General features: G+C 39.3%; 3 protein-coding genes across 5 annotated transcripts in view; 2 read left to right on the top strand and 1 right to left on the bottom strand.

Moving 5' to 3' along the window:
- Window positions 1-2,353, top strand: part of glb1 (galactosidase, beta 1) — a 30,219-nt gene extending 27,866 nt beyond the window's left edge. For both annotated transcript variants that reach the window (XM_077525564.1, XM_077525563.1), the window contains 3 exons: window positions 759-890; window positions 1,438-1,677; window positions 1,778-2,353. In XM_077525564.1, coding sequence (XP_077381690.1) covers window positions 759-890; window positions 1,438-1,677; window positions 1,778-2,029 — 624 coding nt within the window. In that variant the 3' untranslated portion in view covers window positions 2,030-2,353. The remainder of the gene's footprint in view (window positions 1-758; window positions 891-1,437; window positions 1,678-1,777) is intronic.
- Window positions 2,354-3,060: 707 nt separating this feature from the next.
- cldnd1b (claudin domain containing 1b) lies at window positions 3,061-7,592 on the top strand. Of its 2 annotated transcripts, none has more exons than XM_077525567.1 (5): window positions 3,061-3,212; window positions 3,691-4,005; window positions 4,382-4,489; window positions 5,126-5,263; window positions 6,868-7,592. In XM_077525567.1, the coding sequence occupies exons 2-5, from the start codon at window positions 3,732-3,734 to the stop codon at window positions 7,086-7,088; spliced, it is 741 nt and encodes a 246-aa protein (XP_077381693.1). In that variant the 5' UTR covers window positions 3,061-3,212; window positions 3,691-3,731; the 3' UTR covers window positions 7,089-7,592. The 2 variants fall into 2 exon arrangements, with proteins under 2 accessions (XP_077381693.1, XP_077381694.1); XM_077525568.1 differs by having other exon boundaries at window positions 3,129-3,212; window positions 3,704-4,005.
- Window positions 7,593-7,664: 72 nt separating this feature from the next.
- On the bottom strand, window positions 7,665-18,728 carry LOC144021344 (N-acyl-aromatic-L-amino acid amidohydrolase (carboxylate-forming) B-like). Its single transcript, XM_077525569.1, has 8 exons — window positions 18,571-18,728; window positions 14,204-14,430; window positions 13,940-14,132; window positions 11,961-12,044; window positions 11,913-11,919; window positions 11,676-11,783; window positions 10,733-10,845; window positions 7,665-10,655 (listed from the first exon to the last, which is right to left on the bottom strand). Exons 2-8 carry the CDS (start codon window positions 14,428-14,430, stop codon window positions 10,461-10,463), a joined length of 927 nt encoding a protein of 308 aa, XP_077381695.1. The 5' UTR covers window positions 18,571-18,728; the 3' UTR covers window positions 7,665-10,460.
- Window positions 18,729-19,671: the final 943 nt, after the last annotated feature.

The raw sequence follows: 19,671 nt of genomic DNA on the forward strand, positions 1-19,671 counted from the left end.
TTTTTTTTTTTTTTAATGCTAGAGCATACAGAAGGCTTTGATGCAGCCTCTCAGCTGCAAAGAACGGTTGCAGAAATGGTAGTTATTACACAAACGGCCAGCAGGTGGCAGCAGAACAAAGGAGATCAACCAGGGCCATCTAGAAAAAAAGCTAAATTACTTACAATTTTTGAATAGATTTGTGAAAACTGATGAAACTTAGCTCTCTTCTAATGCTAATTGCTGCAAAACGGAAACAGATAGAAACATACTTTTTTTTTTTCCTGATGAAAGAAGAGACTCTAATCTTTCTTTTGGTAGGTTCCATGCTTTTATAGCAATGGAACACAATATTCTGTGGGCCTTGCAAAATCAGTCAAAATCCAGTAAAACAGCCGGGAGAGAACGGAACTGCTTCTGTGAAAATGGCTGGGAGTGAATGAGTTAAAAGGGGGTTTAATTGCATAGAGAGGCCACAAGATGGCGACAAAGCACTTAAAATAGTAGCTGCTCTAGCATGTATATATGTAATCATAAACCCATTTTTTTCAGTGTTTAAACTATCCATCCATCCATTTTCTTAACCGCTTTTCCTCACTAGGGTGTTTAAACTATTCAACACAAAGATACTTATCTCTCTCAAGTTGTTAATTGTTTGTAAATTAAAGAATTGGAATGGAATTTCAGAAGTTCCACTGTGCTTATGTTGGCTTTATACGTTAGCCTGCTAATAAGCAGACCAAAAGACGACATTATATTCATGCTGACTTTATTTCAAGGTGGCTGCAGGGATTCTGGAGAGAAACAAAGTCCTAAGCATTAACGTGACAGGCAACGCTGGCAGTCAGCTGGACGTCCTGGTGGAGAACATGGGCCGAATCAACTATGGAAAAGGCATCAATGACTTCAAGGTTTGGCAATGTTTATAAAGCGACAGTAGTTTTTTCTTAGTCTTCCTCAAAACAAACACAAAAAAAAAATGCTGCAATGTGTTTTTTTTTAGTTGTAGTATTAGTTTTAGTTTTTTTCTTTTAATTGAGTTTTTTTTTGTTTTTTAAATAGAGTATTTGGTGACTAAAAGATTAAAAAACATCACAAAGTATTAGTTTTATTTATTTATTTTTTTTAATATAGAGTATTTGGTGACTAAAAGATAAAAAAAAAAACAACATCACAATAAGTTAGTTGTACTATGTAGTTTCAGCTTTTTTATTATTATTATTTTTTATTCTATTTTGTTAACGATGTTAATGTTTCTTTCAGTTTTAGTTTGTTATTTTTTACATTTTTGTCAAGCATAAATTAACCTTGGTGAAATTACGACCATGTCAATGAAGCGAGTTTGTTGTTTTATTCTGATAGGACAAAGGAAGCATGCATTGGAGCGAATGTAGTAATGTAAAAGTAAACAATGACACGCCTGAGACTTGATTTCTTGCGCGTGCGTTCTTTGCGCAGGGCCTCGTGAGCGACCTGATGTTGACCAATATCACGCTTAGAGGGTGGACCATGTACAGCCTCAGTATCGACCAAGCGGTCAACCAGGGTCTCTTCTGGGAAACGAAGCCCACGTCGGCTGGCCCGCTTCTTCCCACTGCCCTGGCGCTTCCGGCATTCTACGGGGGGAATTTTATCATTCCCGACGGCATCCCAGATCTACCTCAGGACACTTACATCAGCATGCCCATGTGGCGCAAGGTATGCTTACTTAAATTGTCATCTACAGTATGTAGCTGATTGTCAAAGTGTGGTACTTGGTCCTAACTTTCAATCTCACTCATTCTGTTTTGCTCCTCAGGGGCAGGTTTGGATCAACGGTTTCAATTTGGGACGCTACTGGCCGACGCGAGGTCCGCAGTTGACGCTTTTTGTGCCGGCCAGCATCCTCAGCACCGACGCCCCCAACAACGTGACCGTGCTGGAGCTGGAGGCGGCCCCCTGCCTCCCGGGACCGTGCACGGTGGAGTTCACCACGACGCCCATACTGAACGAGACGGTGCAGGGTGACCATAAGCAACACTGGCAGATGTTTAAAAAGGATTTGCTTTAACGAAAAGGGAAGTTTCTGCTGGACGATGTGCACCAAATCCATCATACTGGAAAGTATCACTTGATTCGTGACTGATTGTCGAAATATTTGTGACTTTTAATGATTCAAGTGTCTTCTGGAAAAGTGCTGAAATACTTGATTCACATAATGACAGTTTAAAGTATTGTCAACATGTTGGCAAATTAATAGTTTTTACTGCCAAAACCACATCAGGGAAATAGACACTTTTACGTGTTATAGTCCAATGGCCTGTTTTTTTAAATTTAATTTTTTAATATTGTTTTAATGCACTGACGTTTAATAAAAATGAAGGATGATACTGCACGATGTTTTTAAACTTTTCTTTTGTAAGGAATGTAGAACAACTGTGGCTACGTTACCATACAAGATAACAAATATTTTTGCAATGGAAAAACTTAACAACTTGCATCTTCATTCGCAAACTATTGTTGCCTTTTGACTTTATAGTGCTCTGTAGTTTGTATTGATCTCTTTTCTATCGTTGTTATTATTACCCTTTCAGCTTGTTAGTAGACATTTTTACAAAAAGAGGTATGATTTGAAAGGGGGAGGGCAGCGGAGTACCGCTACAGTTTACTACAATATTCACAATGTTAAGCATACTGGTACATCACAATTTGAATATTGTGGGAAATGTATGTCAAGATTAGTTCAATTCAAAAACGTGAAACGTCTAGATTTATAATACACATGGGCAATATTTAATGATTTTATTTTTGTGTAGTTTTGATGATTATAGATTACAGCTAAGGAAATATTCAAATTACTATATCAAGATAGTGCAATATTACATTGCAAACGATCAAAGAAATGTTTTAAATAAGTCAAGTCATAATTGTTTATATAGCGCACAACATAAGGAAGGTAGGTAGGAGTTGGCCATGTGGAAAGTATTTTCCCATGTGTTTAATTAAATACTGCGTTAGCCGTTACAATATATTAATTTCACTTTTTGAATTGAACTGCTGAAATAACGGAAACAAACCTAGATACACCTGCCAATGGGCGCTCTCTGGCGTAATCCCATTTTCTCCACCAGATGGCAGTGTTAGCTATCACGCCGGTTGTTATAGGCGAAGATGAAGAAGACGGCGTAGAAGAAGAAAGGTCGGCCTGGCCGGTTTCCAGTACGACGGTAGCCGCCCTTTTGCCTAGAAATGAGGTAAATAAATACGATACAAATGATGTTTTCTTCTTACGTCAGCAAAAATCTGACGGGGATACAACGCACATTGTTGTGAATTAATGAAAAAAAGACTGCCAGGTATCCGTGATAAGCGATTGATAAATTGCTAACCAACGACAATTGAGCATTTTTTCGATATCCAGTTTTTAAAGTCCAATTACTAGTTTACTCTAAGCGCACTAGGACAAATAGTAGCAGAAAGACTAGTGTACAACATGTTACTAGTCAAGCAACATTGTAGTTGTTGACATTTGCGCTCTACCAGTCTACTAGTAGTGCTGCAAGATTGTAACCAACCAGTGATAATATGTTACTCAACTAGTACACAGTTATGCCTCACTAGTAGTTGCCTTACCAATAGTAGTGTGTACAATTCTAATAGATGACACGCAGAAGAATAAAATACATTAAAATAAAAACAATATTGCTTATTTCTTTCTTCAAACTCCACTAGTGTTTTCCACCAGGAAGCAGTTCAACCAGTGAGCTGATACCATGGTCGATAACCGCTATGCCACAGCCCTGGTCATCGGCTCCGTGCTGAGCCTGCTGGCCGCCGTTTACCTGTCGGCGGCAGTGGGAACCCAGCACTGGTACCAGTACAGTAGCCCACCGGACGCACATAATGGAAGCAACGCCTCGTTGTTGAGCGATGACGAGTTTGACGAGAAGACCTCCAGCGAGATCTTGTATCTCCACAACGGCACCATGGGACTGTGGTGGTGGTGCATTCTTGTGCCCAGCCAGTCCCACTGGTTCAAGGAGCCAGGTAGGTAGCATTCTTTAGAAACGTGTGCTCTATTTATACTTGGTTACTCTGTTAAGGTTAAAAAAAAAAAAAAAAAAAAAAAAAACTACTTGAATAATATACGAGTGTATGAGACTTGAAGAAGCTTACAGATGTTGTGAGAAAGAACAACCATACAGCAAAATAAAGTTTCTGAGTGACTTGAATGACAATAGTATGTGGTCTAGTGGTACGGAAAGAATTATTTTTAATTTGAGAGCTAAGTAATTTTTTTTTTTAGGTGGTCCTTGGTGAGTGAGGAATCTCATCCAGATCTGCGTGTCATTTATGTGATCCCATATCCGATGTCGATGATTGTATGTCCCAACTGTTGTTTTTTTGTTTTTTTTTTCTTTAGAGCCCAAGTTTAAGAGGCAGTGTAAGCGCTTCACTCTTCCACAGCAGTTCTTGCCAAAGTACAAACACCTTGGAAACCACGACAACGAAGAGGATTTGCTAAGGACATGTAAGCCATACATCAATGTCCTGTTACAAGGATTGTGTTTTGTGATAAATATTTTGTAACTCTGTTTCTGGCCTTAAATGCTAACTGTTAATGCAATTTATTCATACTGTATATTCTGTTGTGGAATTTCTGGAATGGCGAGATCTTTTTTTTTTTAGCTCCTTGTTTGTCTTTTATGGTGGTGGAAAATACATTGTATGCACAGTGTGCACCCACTAATCCAAACACGGTATTCTGATCAATATTGTCTTTGTGGCATAAAAATTGAGAAGTTTAAAAAACAGTTTTCATCCATGTTAGGAGACTGACGTTTTGTCTTGCTCCACCCTCTGTTGTCGACGTGAAAATGATGTCATCGTGCCTTGCGAGGTCTAGCTGACATTATTTTCAGTTGACATAATAATCCTTGGGGGGGAAAAAAAACAAAAAACGGGGATAAATATTTCCACTAATAAATAAATAAATAATAAATAATTTCCTACTAATAAAGTCATGCAACTCTAAATTCTGTCTTGGAGTAGGAAACTGTATGCTGCTGTAAAAACTCAAAAATATCCATGGGGGGGTTCTTCACTGTTGTAATTCAGTCAAAAATCAAATTTCCATTCCTTGGTTGTAATGTATGAAATGTTGCAGATTTATGGAGGTGCCAGTTTCTCCTGCCCTTGGTCTCTCTGGCCTTGGTGTTCCTCAGCGGACTTGTCGGCTTCTGCGCTTGCCTGTGCCGCAGCTTCACGCCCACCCTGGCTGTGGGGGTGCTGCATCTTCTCGCAGGTAAGAGCGCCGATTTTGACAGCACACAGAAGTCACTGTCGGGTCATTTTTTGCTTTTGTTTATTAATTGATGAAGTGGATGATAGTTGTCATCCCTGCTGACATGCACTGCTTACACTAACAACATGGCTGCGACAAGAGAAGAGTCTCAATGTTGCTGTCTTAGCAATTTGGTCACGTTATGTATTTTATTTTTGTTAGTAAAAATCCATCAGTTACCTGCGTCACATTTAAAGCTGCAATGATTAAACTAGCGTGGGAAAAAATAGCAGCGTGTTGTCCAGGAATTACAGTAATAGTATTTTGATCAAATATGTTATTTCTAGGGGTACACCGATCGATCGGCTGGGCGATTTACCAACCCCGATTTCCTTCATTTTGGCTGCTCGTGCTCGGCCGATCCCTTAAAATCAAATCGATCTTTTTCCACCAATCTCATCTTTCTCCTCAGAGGTCTGAAAAAGTCAGCCTCTGTCCTCTCCTGCTTCATTTTTATTTGAGAGACCTGCTTCATGTACTGTTAAAACAACCCGTTTGTATTATTTCACAGATATTGTTCAGTATTTTCTAGGGGTGTTAAGAAAAATCAATTCAGCAATATCTCGCAATATTGCAGCGCGCAATTCTTGTATCGATTCAATATGAGGCCGAATCGATGTTTAAACATCAATTTTTGATGGAAATATTCGACAAAAAGTCTTACTTCGGGTTAGGTTTCACACTTTAAGCATGGAAGAATGTTATGTTAATGGAACATTAAGTATTAATATTTTATTTTAATGCTGTTCAAACATGGAACAGATTGCAACCTATTTAACTCATTCACTCGCAGCCATTTTCACTGAAGCAACCTCCTTCGCTCCCGACTGTTTTACTGGATTTTGACTGATTTGGCAAGGCCCACACAATGTTGTGTTCTACTGCTATAAAAAACATGGAACCTGCCAAAAGAAAGATTAGTCTCTTCTTTCATCAGGAAAAAAAGTATATTTCTATCTGTTTCCGTTTTTGTAGCATTTTGTATGAGAATATAGCTAAGTTTCATAGTTATTCAAAATTCCTGTTGAAAACTGGCAAAAAGAGCTTGTTGCAAAATGGCCCCGGCTGATCTCTTATACTCTGCTGCTACCTGTTGGCCATTGTTTTGTAATAACAGCCATTGCTTTTAGCGCCCTCTTCACGTTGGAAGCTGCATCAAAGCCTTCTGTATGCTCTAGCATAACATTTTTGGGAGTGAAGGACAAAGTATTAAAAAAACGGATTTGTACGTTTTGGGGTTTGAATGAGTTAAATACAGTGTTGAAGTTTCAGTTAAATACATTATCATACAAATCTTACAGTGCATATGTACAAGTTTACTGATTAGTATTTTCTAAATTTGGTTTTAAAAATTTCAGCCATTGTACTAGTGCACAGTTAGGACAAAGATGACTAATACACACACCGTAAGATGAATCTCAAGGATTTCGAACACCTGCACAAACGGCTTTCCATACGGAACTGGACAGCACGGCTTTGTAAAAGGAACCCCCAACACCCCCCCCTTCCCCGTCCAGTCAATGTGGCGGCATTCCCACGCTGACGTCCCTCCTCTTCCTCGTCAGCTCTGTGCTCTCTGGGAAGCGTGTGCTGCTTCCTGGCCGGCGTGGATCTCCTCCACCTGTACGCCAAGCCGCCCGACAAGGTGGCGAAATCGCTGGGCTGGTCCCTCTACCTCGCCCTCATCTCCTTCCCGCTGCAGATGATGGCGTCCGCCTTGTTCCTCTGGGCGGCCCGCAGCCACCGCAAGAACTACACGCGCATGATCGCCTACAGGGTGGCCTAAAACCGGCGGCCGAGAGATCCACATTGTAAAAGCGGAGAGATGTTTGTAGCAAATCATCAAAAGTGCTGATAATGGCTGTTGTGGTATCGCTTCTTGACTTGTGTTTGTGTAGCCGTTACTCTAAAAGTGCATGCTGTATTATTTATCAGTTGTGGTGGTGCTGTGGAGATTGCCTTCTTTTAGTTGCCAGCACTTTAACTGCTGCTCTTCACCTTGCCATTAACTTTTTTTTTTTTTTTAATAACACGTAATTACACATCTCAGACATTTATTTCGCTTGTCATGTTGACAAAATGTCACTCACTTGAATTGTAACCACTTCTGTTGCGCTTAATGTGATTTGCGGTTTTAATGATGATTCACTTTTGATAAAAACCACTTGAAATGTCAACTGTAGTCAATTCTGTAGAAGTCTTAAAAGAGGCTTGAATTTTGTATATTGAAAAAGAAAACTGTGTGACGTCAGTGTACTTTTTGGGTCCAAAATAAATGTTGACTAAGCAATTTTATGTCACAGTGTTTTATTAAATTATATTCAAACACACGACAAATTGTGTGGTATAAATAAAAGCGCAATTTGCTTAAAAAAAAAATTGAATCTGCAATAGTGATTGTTTTTGCTAGAATTAAAAAAAAAGAAAAAGCAAATGACTTTAGACATACAGTGTGTTGATTCAAGTTCCAGGTGTTAAAAAAAATAATAATCATTCGACAATCACTCTGGATAGCTTTGCTCCATTTGATTGCACTAAAAGAAAAGCAAATGAAAAAAAGAATGAAACTGGCACCGTCATGAAAATGACACTTATACAAACGTATCACGTTCAAGTTTCAGCAGCTGCAAATGAATTGTGGTTCAAGTTTCACATCATTTGAAATATTGGCCTGCATCCAAATCGTTTCTAACGGCTCTTCTCTTGTTAACGGGCCAGCTTGTGTGTCAGATTCCATTTTAGGGCAGAAAAACAAAACATACAGGCCAATTAGTGCTGTCACTAACAAATATTTTTAGAATGGATTCATCTATTGATTATTCAATTGACTAATCAGATTGTTTTAATTTTGGATTAAATCATTTTCCCCCAATTACTTTTTTTTTAACCAGTGATTGGTGTTCATGCTTCGCATTGATGTAAATTAATGTAACCAAATTAATGTACTATGTTACTGGTTCGGTCATTGCTTGCAAATGTCTTTATTTTGATTAAACACAGAAGATAATCAGTCTTCTTTCATGAAGGACTAAAGAAATTATTGAACAATTGCTGTTGATATGCTGAAAGATTTGGACAATTTTAAATAAAAACAAAACAAAAAAATGTCTCCAAATGATTACTTGATCTCGCAACATGTGATTGTGACATTACATTGTTTTGAAAGTTGTCTTTCCACTAATAAGCAAAGTTGGTTGAAAGTTTTAAAGGGTATCGTAGTTGTGCATTGTTGTCATTTAATAACACCCCTGAGCCACTACAGACAGACAGACAGCTTAGAAAGAAATTTGCTAAAGTTTTGGCTGAATTTTTCTCCTTTCTGATCAGTTAGCTAAGGCCTGATTATTGGACGACTGAATGATTATCCTGAGGAATGAACTAAGAGGTGTTAAGAGTGTTTCACATGTTCAAGTCATTCACCACTAGAGTTGCCAACTGTCCCATACTATCCAGGATGCCACGTATTTTTGTGCTAAATTGTTATGTCTCGTACAGGACCTCAAAAGTCCCGGAAAAATAATTCTCAATTCTTACACTAAATGCAGCAAACGGAATCTTTGCTATTTTTGGACTACGGGTTCTCCCGTAGGTTGACAAGTGACAAGGAAGTTGCCCGTAGCCAATGAAATGAGTCGCTGGGTGTGACGTTATATGTGGAGATCTTGCAAGGTCGAGTGGCAACTATTAAGAGAGAGAGAGAGGCGCTTCCTGGTTTCGTCACAGCTTCATGTCGCCTACACTCTAAAGTAACGGCGATCTTACTACGTCGGCTGCGAACGTATCAGCGGAAGCAATACAAGATGTATTCTCGTACTATTTATGAACAAATACTGCGAGAATTTAGCTTGCTAGCAAGTTTCGTAATTAGTGCTTAACACAGCAAACTGCACTCTACAGGTCCTAGATCAGCTAAAACGGCAATGTCACTAAGCACGGCACCTGTCAGCCAATCACAGGCATTAGGCATCGTCAAGTGCATTTGTTGTAGCTGCTTGAACTGCGCAAGTGGCTAGAAAATAATAATAATGTGTACTGTTGTCTGGTCGGTTAGGTAGAGAGAATGGATAAACCTGTAAGAAAGAAAAGACTGCTGTTACAACAAGTACCCATGGAAAAAGTCAATTTGGTGAGTCACGCTCCTCATTTGCACCTGTTTTTTAGGTGAAGAGACAAATTGTGATTTCTTTGAGGTTTTGTATGAGGTTACATAATGATGGCCTGCAGTAAGGATTAAAGGGGGATGTTCGAATCTAATCAGAATATACAATGAATTCACACATCATGCTCACATCACCATGACACCGTGCCATGCACCCCGTCTCTTATTTCGGGATGAGAAAGTTGGCAACCCTATTCACCACAACAAACAAGGAAAAGTAGCTACCAGATCAGTTAAACCAGTGGTGTCAAACATACGGCCCGCGGGCCGGATCAGGCCCGCAAAGGGGTTTAATCCGGCCCGAGAGCCGTAAAGACGTAGAGTAAAAAAAAAAAAAATTATAATAAAAAAAATAAATAAATAAAAAACATTGTAATGTCGGACCAATTAATCAGCCAGCCACAATCAAATATATAAATTTGTAATTTCACAAGCAGTCCTCAGATGAGTAATGTAGCTTGTACACGGAATCTCCGTGGAAGTCATTATTTTACACGCAACTTAAAGTTATGGTAAAATAGACCAACATAAACGTTTTAATACGACACAAATTCAATTACTGGTAACACAAATACATATGACAGGGATTCACGTCCTTATAACTTCATTAACTGTGCCACACAATGTATTCTGGGAACCATATACAAAACAGGTAGATTTAACACGTCCGGAACTCATACAGGCAAAGTGTTGCCGCGTTTCATTTGCATTCAGTTGAGCTCCGTAATTTAGGGCTGGCCCAAAAATATCAAAAATCTGAATATAATTGACGGCAATTGTTTTTAAGTTATATACCATTATTTTACCGATTTGGCCCACTTCGTAATATATTTTCCTCCATGCGGCCCCTGAGCTAATATGAGTTTGACACCCCTGAGTTAAACAGTTAGCCTAGTTTCTTCTGTTTCTCAGAGAAAACGCATATCACCACTACCTTAATCACGTGCGATCAATACAAATATTTTCTTCCTGAAATCGCCCACTTCAACGAACGAGCGCTCAGTCCTTCTTCAGGCTGACGGATGGGATGCTAATGTTGACCCTCTGAGCTAATTGGAAGGCGATCTTCTTCTCGTAGTAGGCACATTCGTTGACAAAGAAAGGGTAGGCTTCCTCTCCCTCGTACGTCACTACGTCCCCGTTGAACGACAGGAAAATGGGATCCCCGGGACGGAGAAGCTTGAAGTCGTTGTCCTGCACAGTGGGAATTGGAAACAATTTAGGATCTGAATAGCTAAAAGCAGCTAGCTGCAGAGCCACGTGTGCTGTACCTGCAGCTGCGGATGAACAGCAGCTGTGATCTCGTTCGTGGTCGGATCCCTCGGGTAGTCGAGGACCGTGGTCTGACAAAAGGTCTCCACTTCACCGCCCTCGAACGTACTTCCTGTTAATTGACGACAGCCTCACCACTTTGACTTGAAGCGGAGTTTGATATCGTTAGCTTAATAGCGCGTTTGTCTGAGGCACTTTTGTTATGTTTTTGGAAAACATACAGTAACAAATTCAACAAATGAGGAGTCCGGTTGCCTTGATGACCTGGATGACTGAGAAGTTCACAGACATAAAGAAAAAATATATATTTTTAGTGAAAACATTGTTAGATTTTATTGATACAGTTACAATAAGTTTAAAAAATGATTTAGGAAATTATGCTATAGGCTTACAATATATACGATATAACCGGTGAGACAATTAAGTGGTAATATATTGAAAATAAGGTTAATGGGAATAAAGTCAAAATGTTTTGAGAACAAAAAAAAAGAAGAAAAAAAAATCATTACTAGCTTGAATTTGTTGCTGTGTTTCAGTCAGGAATAATTCGAACCACACACACTAAAAGGGCTTCATTCATTCATCAATTTATATAATTATTGTGACTTTGCAACTACTTTCTCTTAACTTTACTGCTTTGACTTGTAAAATATGATAACTTTGGTAATATGACTAAAAATGTGCAACTGTTTCGCATTTTTTTTCTTGATTTTCATAACTTTAATTTTTTTTAATTAATATTACTTTTTCCCAGATCATTGTTATTTTTATATTACTATTTTGCTTTGGCAACGTTGAGATATTTTCCCTCCACGTTACAACTTAATTCTTGTAACTTTACATATTTATGTCATAATTCTACTCTTATTTGAAGTCCTGGTTCTAGTTTTCATTTCAATTCTATTTTATTTTTGCATAAATACATTTATTTGGTGAGCTCACCGGAATTGAATTTTTCAAACCAGTCCATGATGAGGTCCAGCGTTTCCGTCACCATGTTGTAAATGTCTGCTCTGATCACGCCGTTGGGTTGAGGTCCGACCTCCAGCGCTGTACGTGACAAGAGACACAGAACCAAAATTGTTGGAAAGCGTGATAAGGCAGGAATTTAGTTGCATGAAATTCAAATTGTCATCTCTCGAAAAATGATGCAATTCCCTAAAAGGAATTTTGAACCACTGAAGTTGTTACTTGATAGTGAATTAGTGAAGGAAAGACATGGACAATGTAACGCATTAAAGCGCGCACGCTCACCAATGCAACTGTTGACTCATGCAGGATTGCTCTTATAGGCCCAAATGATGCTTTACTCTGAAAACAAATATTGCAGTTTTAAAAAAAAAAATGATTTCAATTATTTGGCACGTGTATCCAAGATTCACATTGATATTTACTAATAAGCAAATGAGACTTTAAGAAGTAGCAATGCATATCCTGCCTGAATAGTAGTCTGGTCAAGTTAGTCAGAGTATTCCTCCAGCATGCATTATGTCATTAACTCATTCACTCCCAACTATTTTCACAGAAGCAATTCCCTTCGCTCCCGGCTGTTTTCCTGTATTTGGACTGATTTTGCAAGGCCCACAGAATATTGTGTTCTATTGCTATAAAAACATGAAACCTACCAAAAGAAAGATTAAAGTCTCTTCTTTCATCAGGAACAAAAAGTATATTTCTATCCGTTTCGGTTTTGCAGCAATTGGCATTAGAATATAGCTAAGTTTCATCATTATTCACAAATCTATTTAGAATTTTGAGTAAATTAGCCTTTTTTCAACATCTCTTATACTCTGTTGCCACCTGCTGGCTGTTTATGTAATAACTACCGTTTATTCAATCGTTCTTTGCAGTTGAGAGGCTACATAAAAGCCTTCTGTATGCTCTAGCATTAAAAAAAAACAAAAAACAAAACGTACATATATGTCTTTGGGAGACTTAAAACAGTTAAAATAGGACATATTTTTACATCATTTCAAACCTTTTTCCACCATTAACTTGAACTGTGACCAATTCATATTTTTTCCCCCAATCATTTTAGGAGTGGAGTTAAAAATAAACCAGTGAAAATACGTGGTTGCACAAGTGTGCACACCCTCATGGTGGCTGGAATAACGTTCAGATGATTCCGGACATTTTAGTCACATTTCACAACGCAAGAATTATGCTGCATTCGAGGGTGGTCGGAAGTCGGGCTTTTCCGAGTTCAAACCAGGAAGTGTGTACGGGAACGCCCCCTTGAACTTGGAAATTTCACTTGCGAAGTCGGGGAAAAAAAGAAGGACCCCGACTTCACCGGCGGAAAGTGACGTCATTCTAAGATGGTTTCCCCTTTGGAAGCACAGACCGTGAACAATAAAACACAATTTACTAGAGTATAAAACTAGATAGTTTCTCCATCCATCCATTTTCTTGACCGCTTATTCCTCACAAGGGTCGCGGGGGCTGCTGGCGCCTATCTCAGCTGGCTCTGGGCAGTAGGCGGGGGACACCCTGGACTGGTTGCCAACCAATCGCAGGGCACACGGAGACGAACAACCATCCACACTCACACGCACACCTAGGGACAATTCGGAGCGCCCAATTAACCTGCCATGCATGTCTTTGGAATGTGGGAGGAGACCGGAGTACCCGGAGAAGACCCACGCGGGCACGGGGAGAACATGCAAACTCCACCCAGGAAGGTCCGAGCCTGGACTCGAACCGGAGACCTCAGAACTGGGAAGCGGACGTGCTAACCACTCGACTACCGTGCCGCCTTAGATAGTTTCTTCATTCATAAATATTCGACATAACTTGACGTAACGTGACAGTATGCCGCTATCTCCCGTCATGAAATTATATGGCACTGAACTGTATGGAATGCTTATGAAATACTGTAAGAGAAAAACAATAAATGAAGCACAATTACGAGAAGGTAAGTTTGCTGGAGGTCAAAATGAGTTTTAAGAACCAAAATAAAAAACAATTTACCACTATCCGCCATTTTGGTTGTTTACTTTCGCCTCGAACGCTTTCAGGTCGAAACTGGGAAAAAAAACAACTCTGATATATCCGACTTCGGACCTTCTTTCTGGCAAGTAAATGTGGCAACAATCTTCCGACTGGGTGGCAATTAAACACACTTTAATTCTCCAGCACTCATGGGAAAATGTGCTCCAGTTCGATGAAACAGAGGTTGAACAAACAACACTGCTAGCTTGGCTTACCTGTACATATTTAAAAAGGTGCATGGCGATCCAGTCAAGCCGGTAAAAGATGAAGCACACGCCCATGTTGGCGGTGGTGTTGTGAATGTCACACAGGAAGTCCACGGCCTGTGGACTTCCTTTGGGTCCAAGCAGAGCATTCAGCTCGTGAGCTCTCTTCATCTCGTGCGGTGAGGAGGCCGTTAGCGGCTCACTGCAAGTCCCGAAATACAAATGTTTTAGTTTTAGCAAAGTCAAAATAGAATTTTGTTTTTTCTAACATACCTCAGCAAAGCATCTGTGAAGCAGCGATTGAGATCTTTGTCCATGTACCGTCTACACACTTTAACGGCCTCCGGATTTGAAAGGACCCTCGTTACAGACACAGAGCCGATCTTGTCCACCTTCTTTCTCTCCATCTCCCGCAACACGTACACTCCCGTCATCTCGTTGCCGTGCGTACCGCCGCAAATGGCGACGCGGGAGAAGGGCTTCCAAGAGAAGTGCTCCATCTATCGGGAGGAAAAACCAGGATGTGCTCACTTCACTTTTGCACTGTGTACTGACACTTGGGGCGAAAATCCAGTTAGAACCACTAATGTGCCGTGAGTGATCATCTGGGTCCAGTTGTTCATCAAATCAACTTGGATTGGATCAGTCATATACGGATCCAAACTTTAGAAAGGATAAATCAAGCCCCAAATTATCTTTACAATACTGTATGTTCTTTGCGACCACATTAGTCTAAACACGGCTTTCTGATTAATATTGCATTTGTGGTATATGAATGAAGCAGCAAAATCCACCAGTTTTTATCCATCTCAGAGGGCGGCCATTTTGCCACATGCTGTCGACTGAAAATGACATCACAGTTGCTCAGGGCTCAGGTAACAACCAATCATGATTCAGCTAGCTATCATCACATGACCAAATTTAAAAAAACAGGTGAATGAATTAATTAAGTAGCAAAATCCACCATTTTTTTTTACATTTTTTATTTTATCCATCTCAGTGGACGGCCATTTGGCCACGGTGTCAACTGAAAATGATATCACAGTTGCTCAGGGCTCAGTTAACAACCAATCATGACTCAGCTAGCAAACGTCACATGACCAAATTTAGAAAATGAATGAATGAATGAATAAACAAATTAAGCAGCAAAGTCCACCAGTTTTTATCCATCTCAGAGGGCGGCCATTTTGTCACATGCTGTCGAATGAAAATGACATCACAGTTGCTCAGGGCTCAGGTAACAACCAATCATGATTCAGCTAGCTATCATCACATGACCAAATTTAAAAAAAACAGGTGAATGAATGAATTAAGTAGCAAAATCCACCATTTTTTTTTATATTTTTTATTTTATCCATCTCAGTGGACGGCCATTTGGCCACGGTGTCAACTGAAAATGATATCACAGTTTGCTCAGGGCTCAGTTAACAACCAATCATGACTCAGCTAGCAAACGTCACATGACCAAATTTAGAAAATGAATGAATGAATGAATAAACAAATTAAGCAGCAAAGTCCACCAGTTTTTATCCATCTCAGAGGGCGGCCATTTTGCCACATGCTGTCGACTGAAAATGACATCACAGTTGCTCAGGGCTCAGGTAACAACCAATCATGATTCAGCTAGCTATCATCACATGACCAAATTTAAAAAAAAACAGGTGAATGAATGAATTAAGTAGCAAAATCCACCATTTTTTTACATTTTTTATTTTATCCGTCTCAGTGGACGGCCATTTGGCCACGGTGTCAACTGAAAATGATATCACAGTTGCTCAGGGCTCAGTTAACAACCAATCATGACTCAGCTAGCAAACGTCACATGACCACATTTAGAAAATGAATGAATGAATGAACAAATGAAGCAGCAAAGTCCACCAACTTTTATCCATCTCGGGGGGCAGCCATTTTGACACTTGCTGTCGACTGAAAATCAGATCACAGTTGCTCAGAGCTTAGTCATGACTCAGCGACTGTCACATAACAAAATTTAGAAAACAAGTGAATGATTGAATGAATGAAGCAGCAAAATCCATCTTTTTTTTTTATCCATCTCAGGGGTGGCTATTTTGCCACTTAAGGTCGCCTGAAAATGACATCACAGTTGCTCATCATGGCTCAGCTAACGATCAATCATGACTCAGCCAGGAACATCACATGACCAAATTTAGAAAACAAGTGAGTGAATGAGTGAATGAATGAATGAATGAATGAATGAATGAATGAATGAAGCAGCAAAATGCACCAATTTTTATCCATGTCAGGTGGCGGCCATTTTGACACTTGCCGTCGACTGAAAATGACATCACAGCTGCTCAGGGCTCAGCTAACGACCAATCACAGCTCAGCTGTTTTCTAAATTTGGGCACGTGACATTCGCTAGCTGAGCCATGATTTGTTGTTACCTGAGCGACTGTGATGTCATTTTCAGTCGACATCAAGTGGCAAAATGGCCGCCCCGTGATATGGGGGGGGGGGTTGGCTGCTTGGTTGATATTCTACAAATGCAATATTAATCAGAATGCTGTATTTAGACTAGTGGACATGATTAAAACATTATTGTAAAGACCATTTTTAATTCTGCTTCCCGTTTAATGGTCTGTAGTGTGAATTAGTCTATAATTTCAACTGTATGGTTTGAAAATCAGTGTCAATCAATTATGGACGTGTATTTGAACAAATACAATTTTTTTTAAATCACATTTTATCCAAATTGAAGGATTAATCCAAGATTATCATGCATGTTTTTGGAATGTGTCGACGTGTGCAAACACACAAATGAGAACATGTTAACTCCGCCTTGCTTTCTGAGGTGTCAGAGTGCAAAAGTCTTGTTGGCAGTGAACCACTGACTTTAATGAGTGACCCAGAGAAAGAGGTTGAAGGTTAAACTCCAAACTCTGTAGTTTGTCCAGTTACTTATCTATTGTTTTGTCTTTGTAAAGAGAGAGACCCAACAGCTGAGACTCTCCATGACTGGAATATGTTTTCTTCCACAAGTGTTTGTATAGCATAATGCAGACACAGCATCTGCCTAATCTCACTCACGAGAAGCTTGCTCGACGCTGTCATACTTGTTCCTCCAGTCCCACCTCGAGGCGCTTTCTTTGAAAGGGTGCAACGTTCATCATTCTTGATGTACGAATAAAGAAAACAGACCCCTTTAAAAATTAAATTTGCACCCCCTTGCAACTTTACATGTGTGATGTTTGAGGAAGTTCTGTTAGCATATAACGCCACACTTTTTTACTTCCTCTCTTTTTTACTTTCTCTTTCACTTTAGTCTTTTGTTGTTTGACACATCACAGAAAGTTCGCAGCCGAGTGTTGATAACCACACAAGTGGAAATTGGATGTCTTAGCTGCTGAGTATAATATGGATAAAATGGCTAAGTGGGATGCACTTTTGTCATCAATGACATGGTTAAGTAACTGATTTATTCTTTCCTAGTTTTACTGTACAGCTTCAGCTTCTTTTTAAATTTGTTTGACAATTAGGAATATGAAGAAGTCAGCTGTCCTTCTACAAACCAACCTGTCATTTCCTCGAAACACTACAGGTAATTGTTTTATTGTTCAATTATTACGTTAAAATTTGAATCTTTAGCATGTTAAACCTGGTATTTATTTCTAATGTTAAAATGTGACATCAAGTTCAATTTGCATTTCATCTTAAAGTGGAAGTCAACCTTACATATTTCTTGACAATAATATTATATGTGACCTCACAAGTCTCAACATGCCATTCTGATTAATATTACATTTGTGGAATGAGTTATGAAGCAAAATCCAATCTTTTTTTCACCATCTCAGGGGGCGTCCATTTTGCCACATGCTGTCGACTGAAGATGACATCACAATTGCTCAGGGCAACGACCAATCACAGCTCACATGTTTTCTGAAGCTGCGCTGTGATTGGTTGTTACCTGAGACCTGCGCAACAGTGATGTCATCGTCAGGCGACAGCAAGTGGCAAAATGTCCGCCCCTTGAGATGGATAAAAACAGCTGGAATATCACAATATCAACCAGAATACTATATTTAGACTAGTGGGGCTACATGGAACATATTTTCAAAAAATGTTTGTGTTGACTTCCCCTTTAAATAACTTTTTTTAAATATGTATTGAAATCCATTTTTATGTAACATTTACAGTGGAGCCGAGAACGCACCTATTTTATTTTTTTAGTTTTTAATTTCCGATGAGATTAAAAAAACCTTCTCGATTAACCATCCCATGAGCACAACACCTTCTGCATGACTTGCATTGAAATGAATATGCGAGACATGTTGAAATGGTCTGTCAGGCTGCTTTCTCGTGTTCAACAAATTGCTGTTCCAAAAGTCACACTGCTCGCGCGCTGTTCCAAAATCAACAACGCACCCCGGAGAGGCAGAACATACTGCTGCTCTTGAGAAAGCTCAGTATGGGAAGAAATGCACTTTTTCCCCATAATCCACATCAGACACATCTTAAAGATGATGCTGCAGTCATCCTGTCGAACTTCCCAACAACAGCTGGAATTGTTTGTGATTTGAGCTCGGAACACTTTCATAGAATTCTGCACACTAGAATTAAAAGTGAAGTCGAATTCTTTCTCCCTGTCACATACTTCAAATCCTGCCCCATATTTTCCTTACCTGCCTATCAACACGCAGCTTCGTGACCAATGCCAGCGTTTTATGTTGACCCGCCAATCTCGAGCGTAATCTCCAGCAACTCGCGCCTGGCAGGAGCTATGAAGTATTTGGTTGTAAATAGCAGGCGGCGACTCTGCCCCACTTCCAGTTCTCTTCTCCTGTCCTCCCATTTGTGGCTTAGGAAGGCCCTCCTCTCGCAGATCACATTTCACTTTGTGATGTAAGAGGAAGTACATGCTCACGGTCTGCTCGCTCTGGGTGTTCCCGCAAGTCACTCGCACACTTAATGCAAAGTGTACTGGCTGGAATATGCAAACATTGTGTTGATAAAGTACGGATATGACTTGACAAGGGGTAAACAAAACTCCATTGAGTAATAAGTACAAAAAGTATACGTTCTTCCATTCATGGTGAATTACATACAAGGCAGAAGGAGACTATTTCTTGATAAAGACTAGGGTTGTTTAAAAAAAAAAAAAAAAAATCGATTCGGCGATATATCGCGATCCTACATCGCGCGATTCTCGAATCGATTAAAAAAAATCGATTTTTTTTATATTTTTTTTTTTATTTTTATTTTTTTAAAGAGCTCAGAATTGTTCATTCGGTAGTCTTACCGATTCAACGTCTTATCATCATTGCCTTTTTTTTTTTGTGTGTGTGTGAATCGATTTTTAAACTTCCATTTTTAATGGAAAAATATTCAACAAAACGTCTGACTTCGGGTTAGGATTCACACCTTGAGCATGGAAGAATGTTATATGAACGGAACATTAAGCCTTAATATTTTATTTTAATGCTGTTCAAACATGAAACAGATTACAACCTCTATAAGACTGAAATTTCAGATAAATAAATAATACATTTTCATATAAATCTTACACTCTACAAGCTTACTGATTAGTATTTTCTAAATTTGAATGAAAAAAAATCGCAACAATCGACTTATAAATTCGTATCGGGATTAATCGGTATCGAATCGAATCGTGACCTGTGAATCGTGATACGAATCGAATCGTCAGGTACTAGGCAATTCACACCCCTAATAAAGACATACAGAAACAACCTTGAATTGAAGCAATAAGTGACTTCCCAATTTTA

This window comes from Festucalex cinctus, chromosome 6 (genome assembly GCF_051991245.1).
Source record: "Festucalex cinctus isolate MCC-2025b chromosome 6, RoL_Fcin_1.0, whole genome shotgun sequence".
Lineage (NCBI taxonomy): Eukaryota > Metazoa > Chordata > Actinopteri > Syngnathiformes > Syngnathidae > Festucalex > Festucalex cinctus.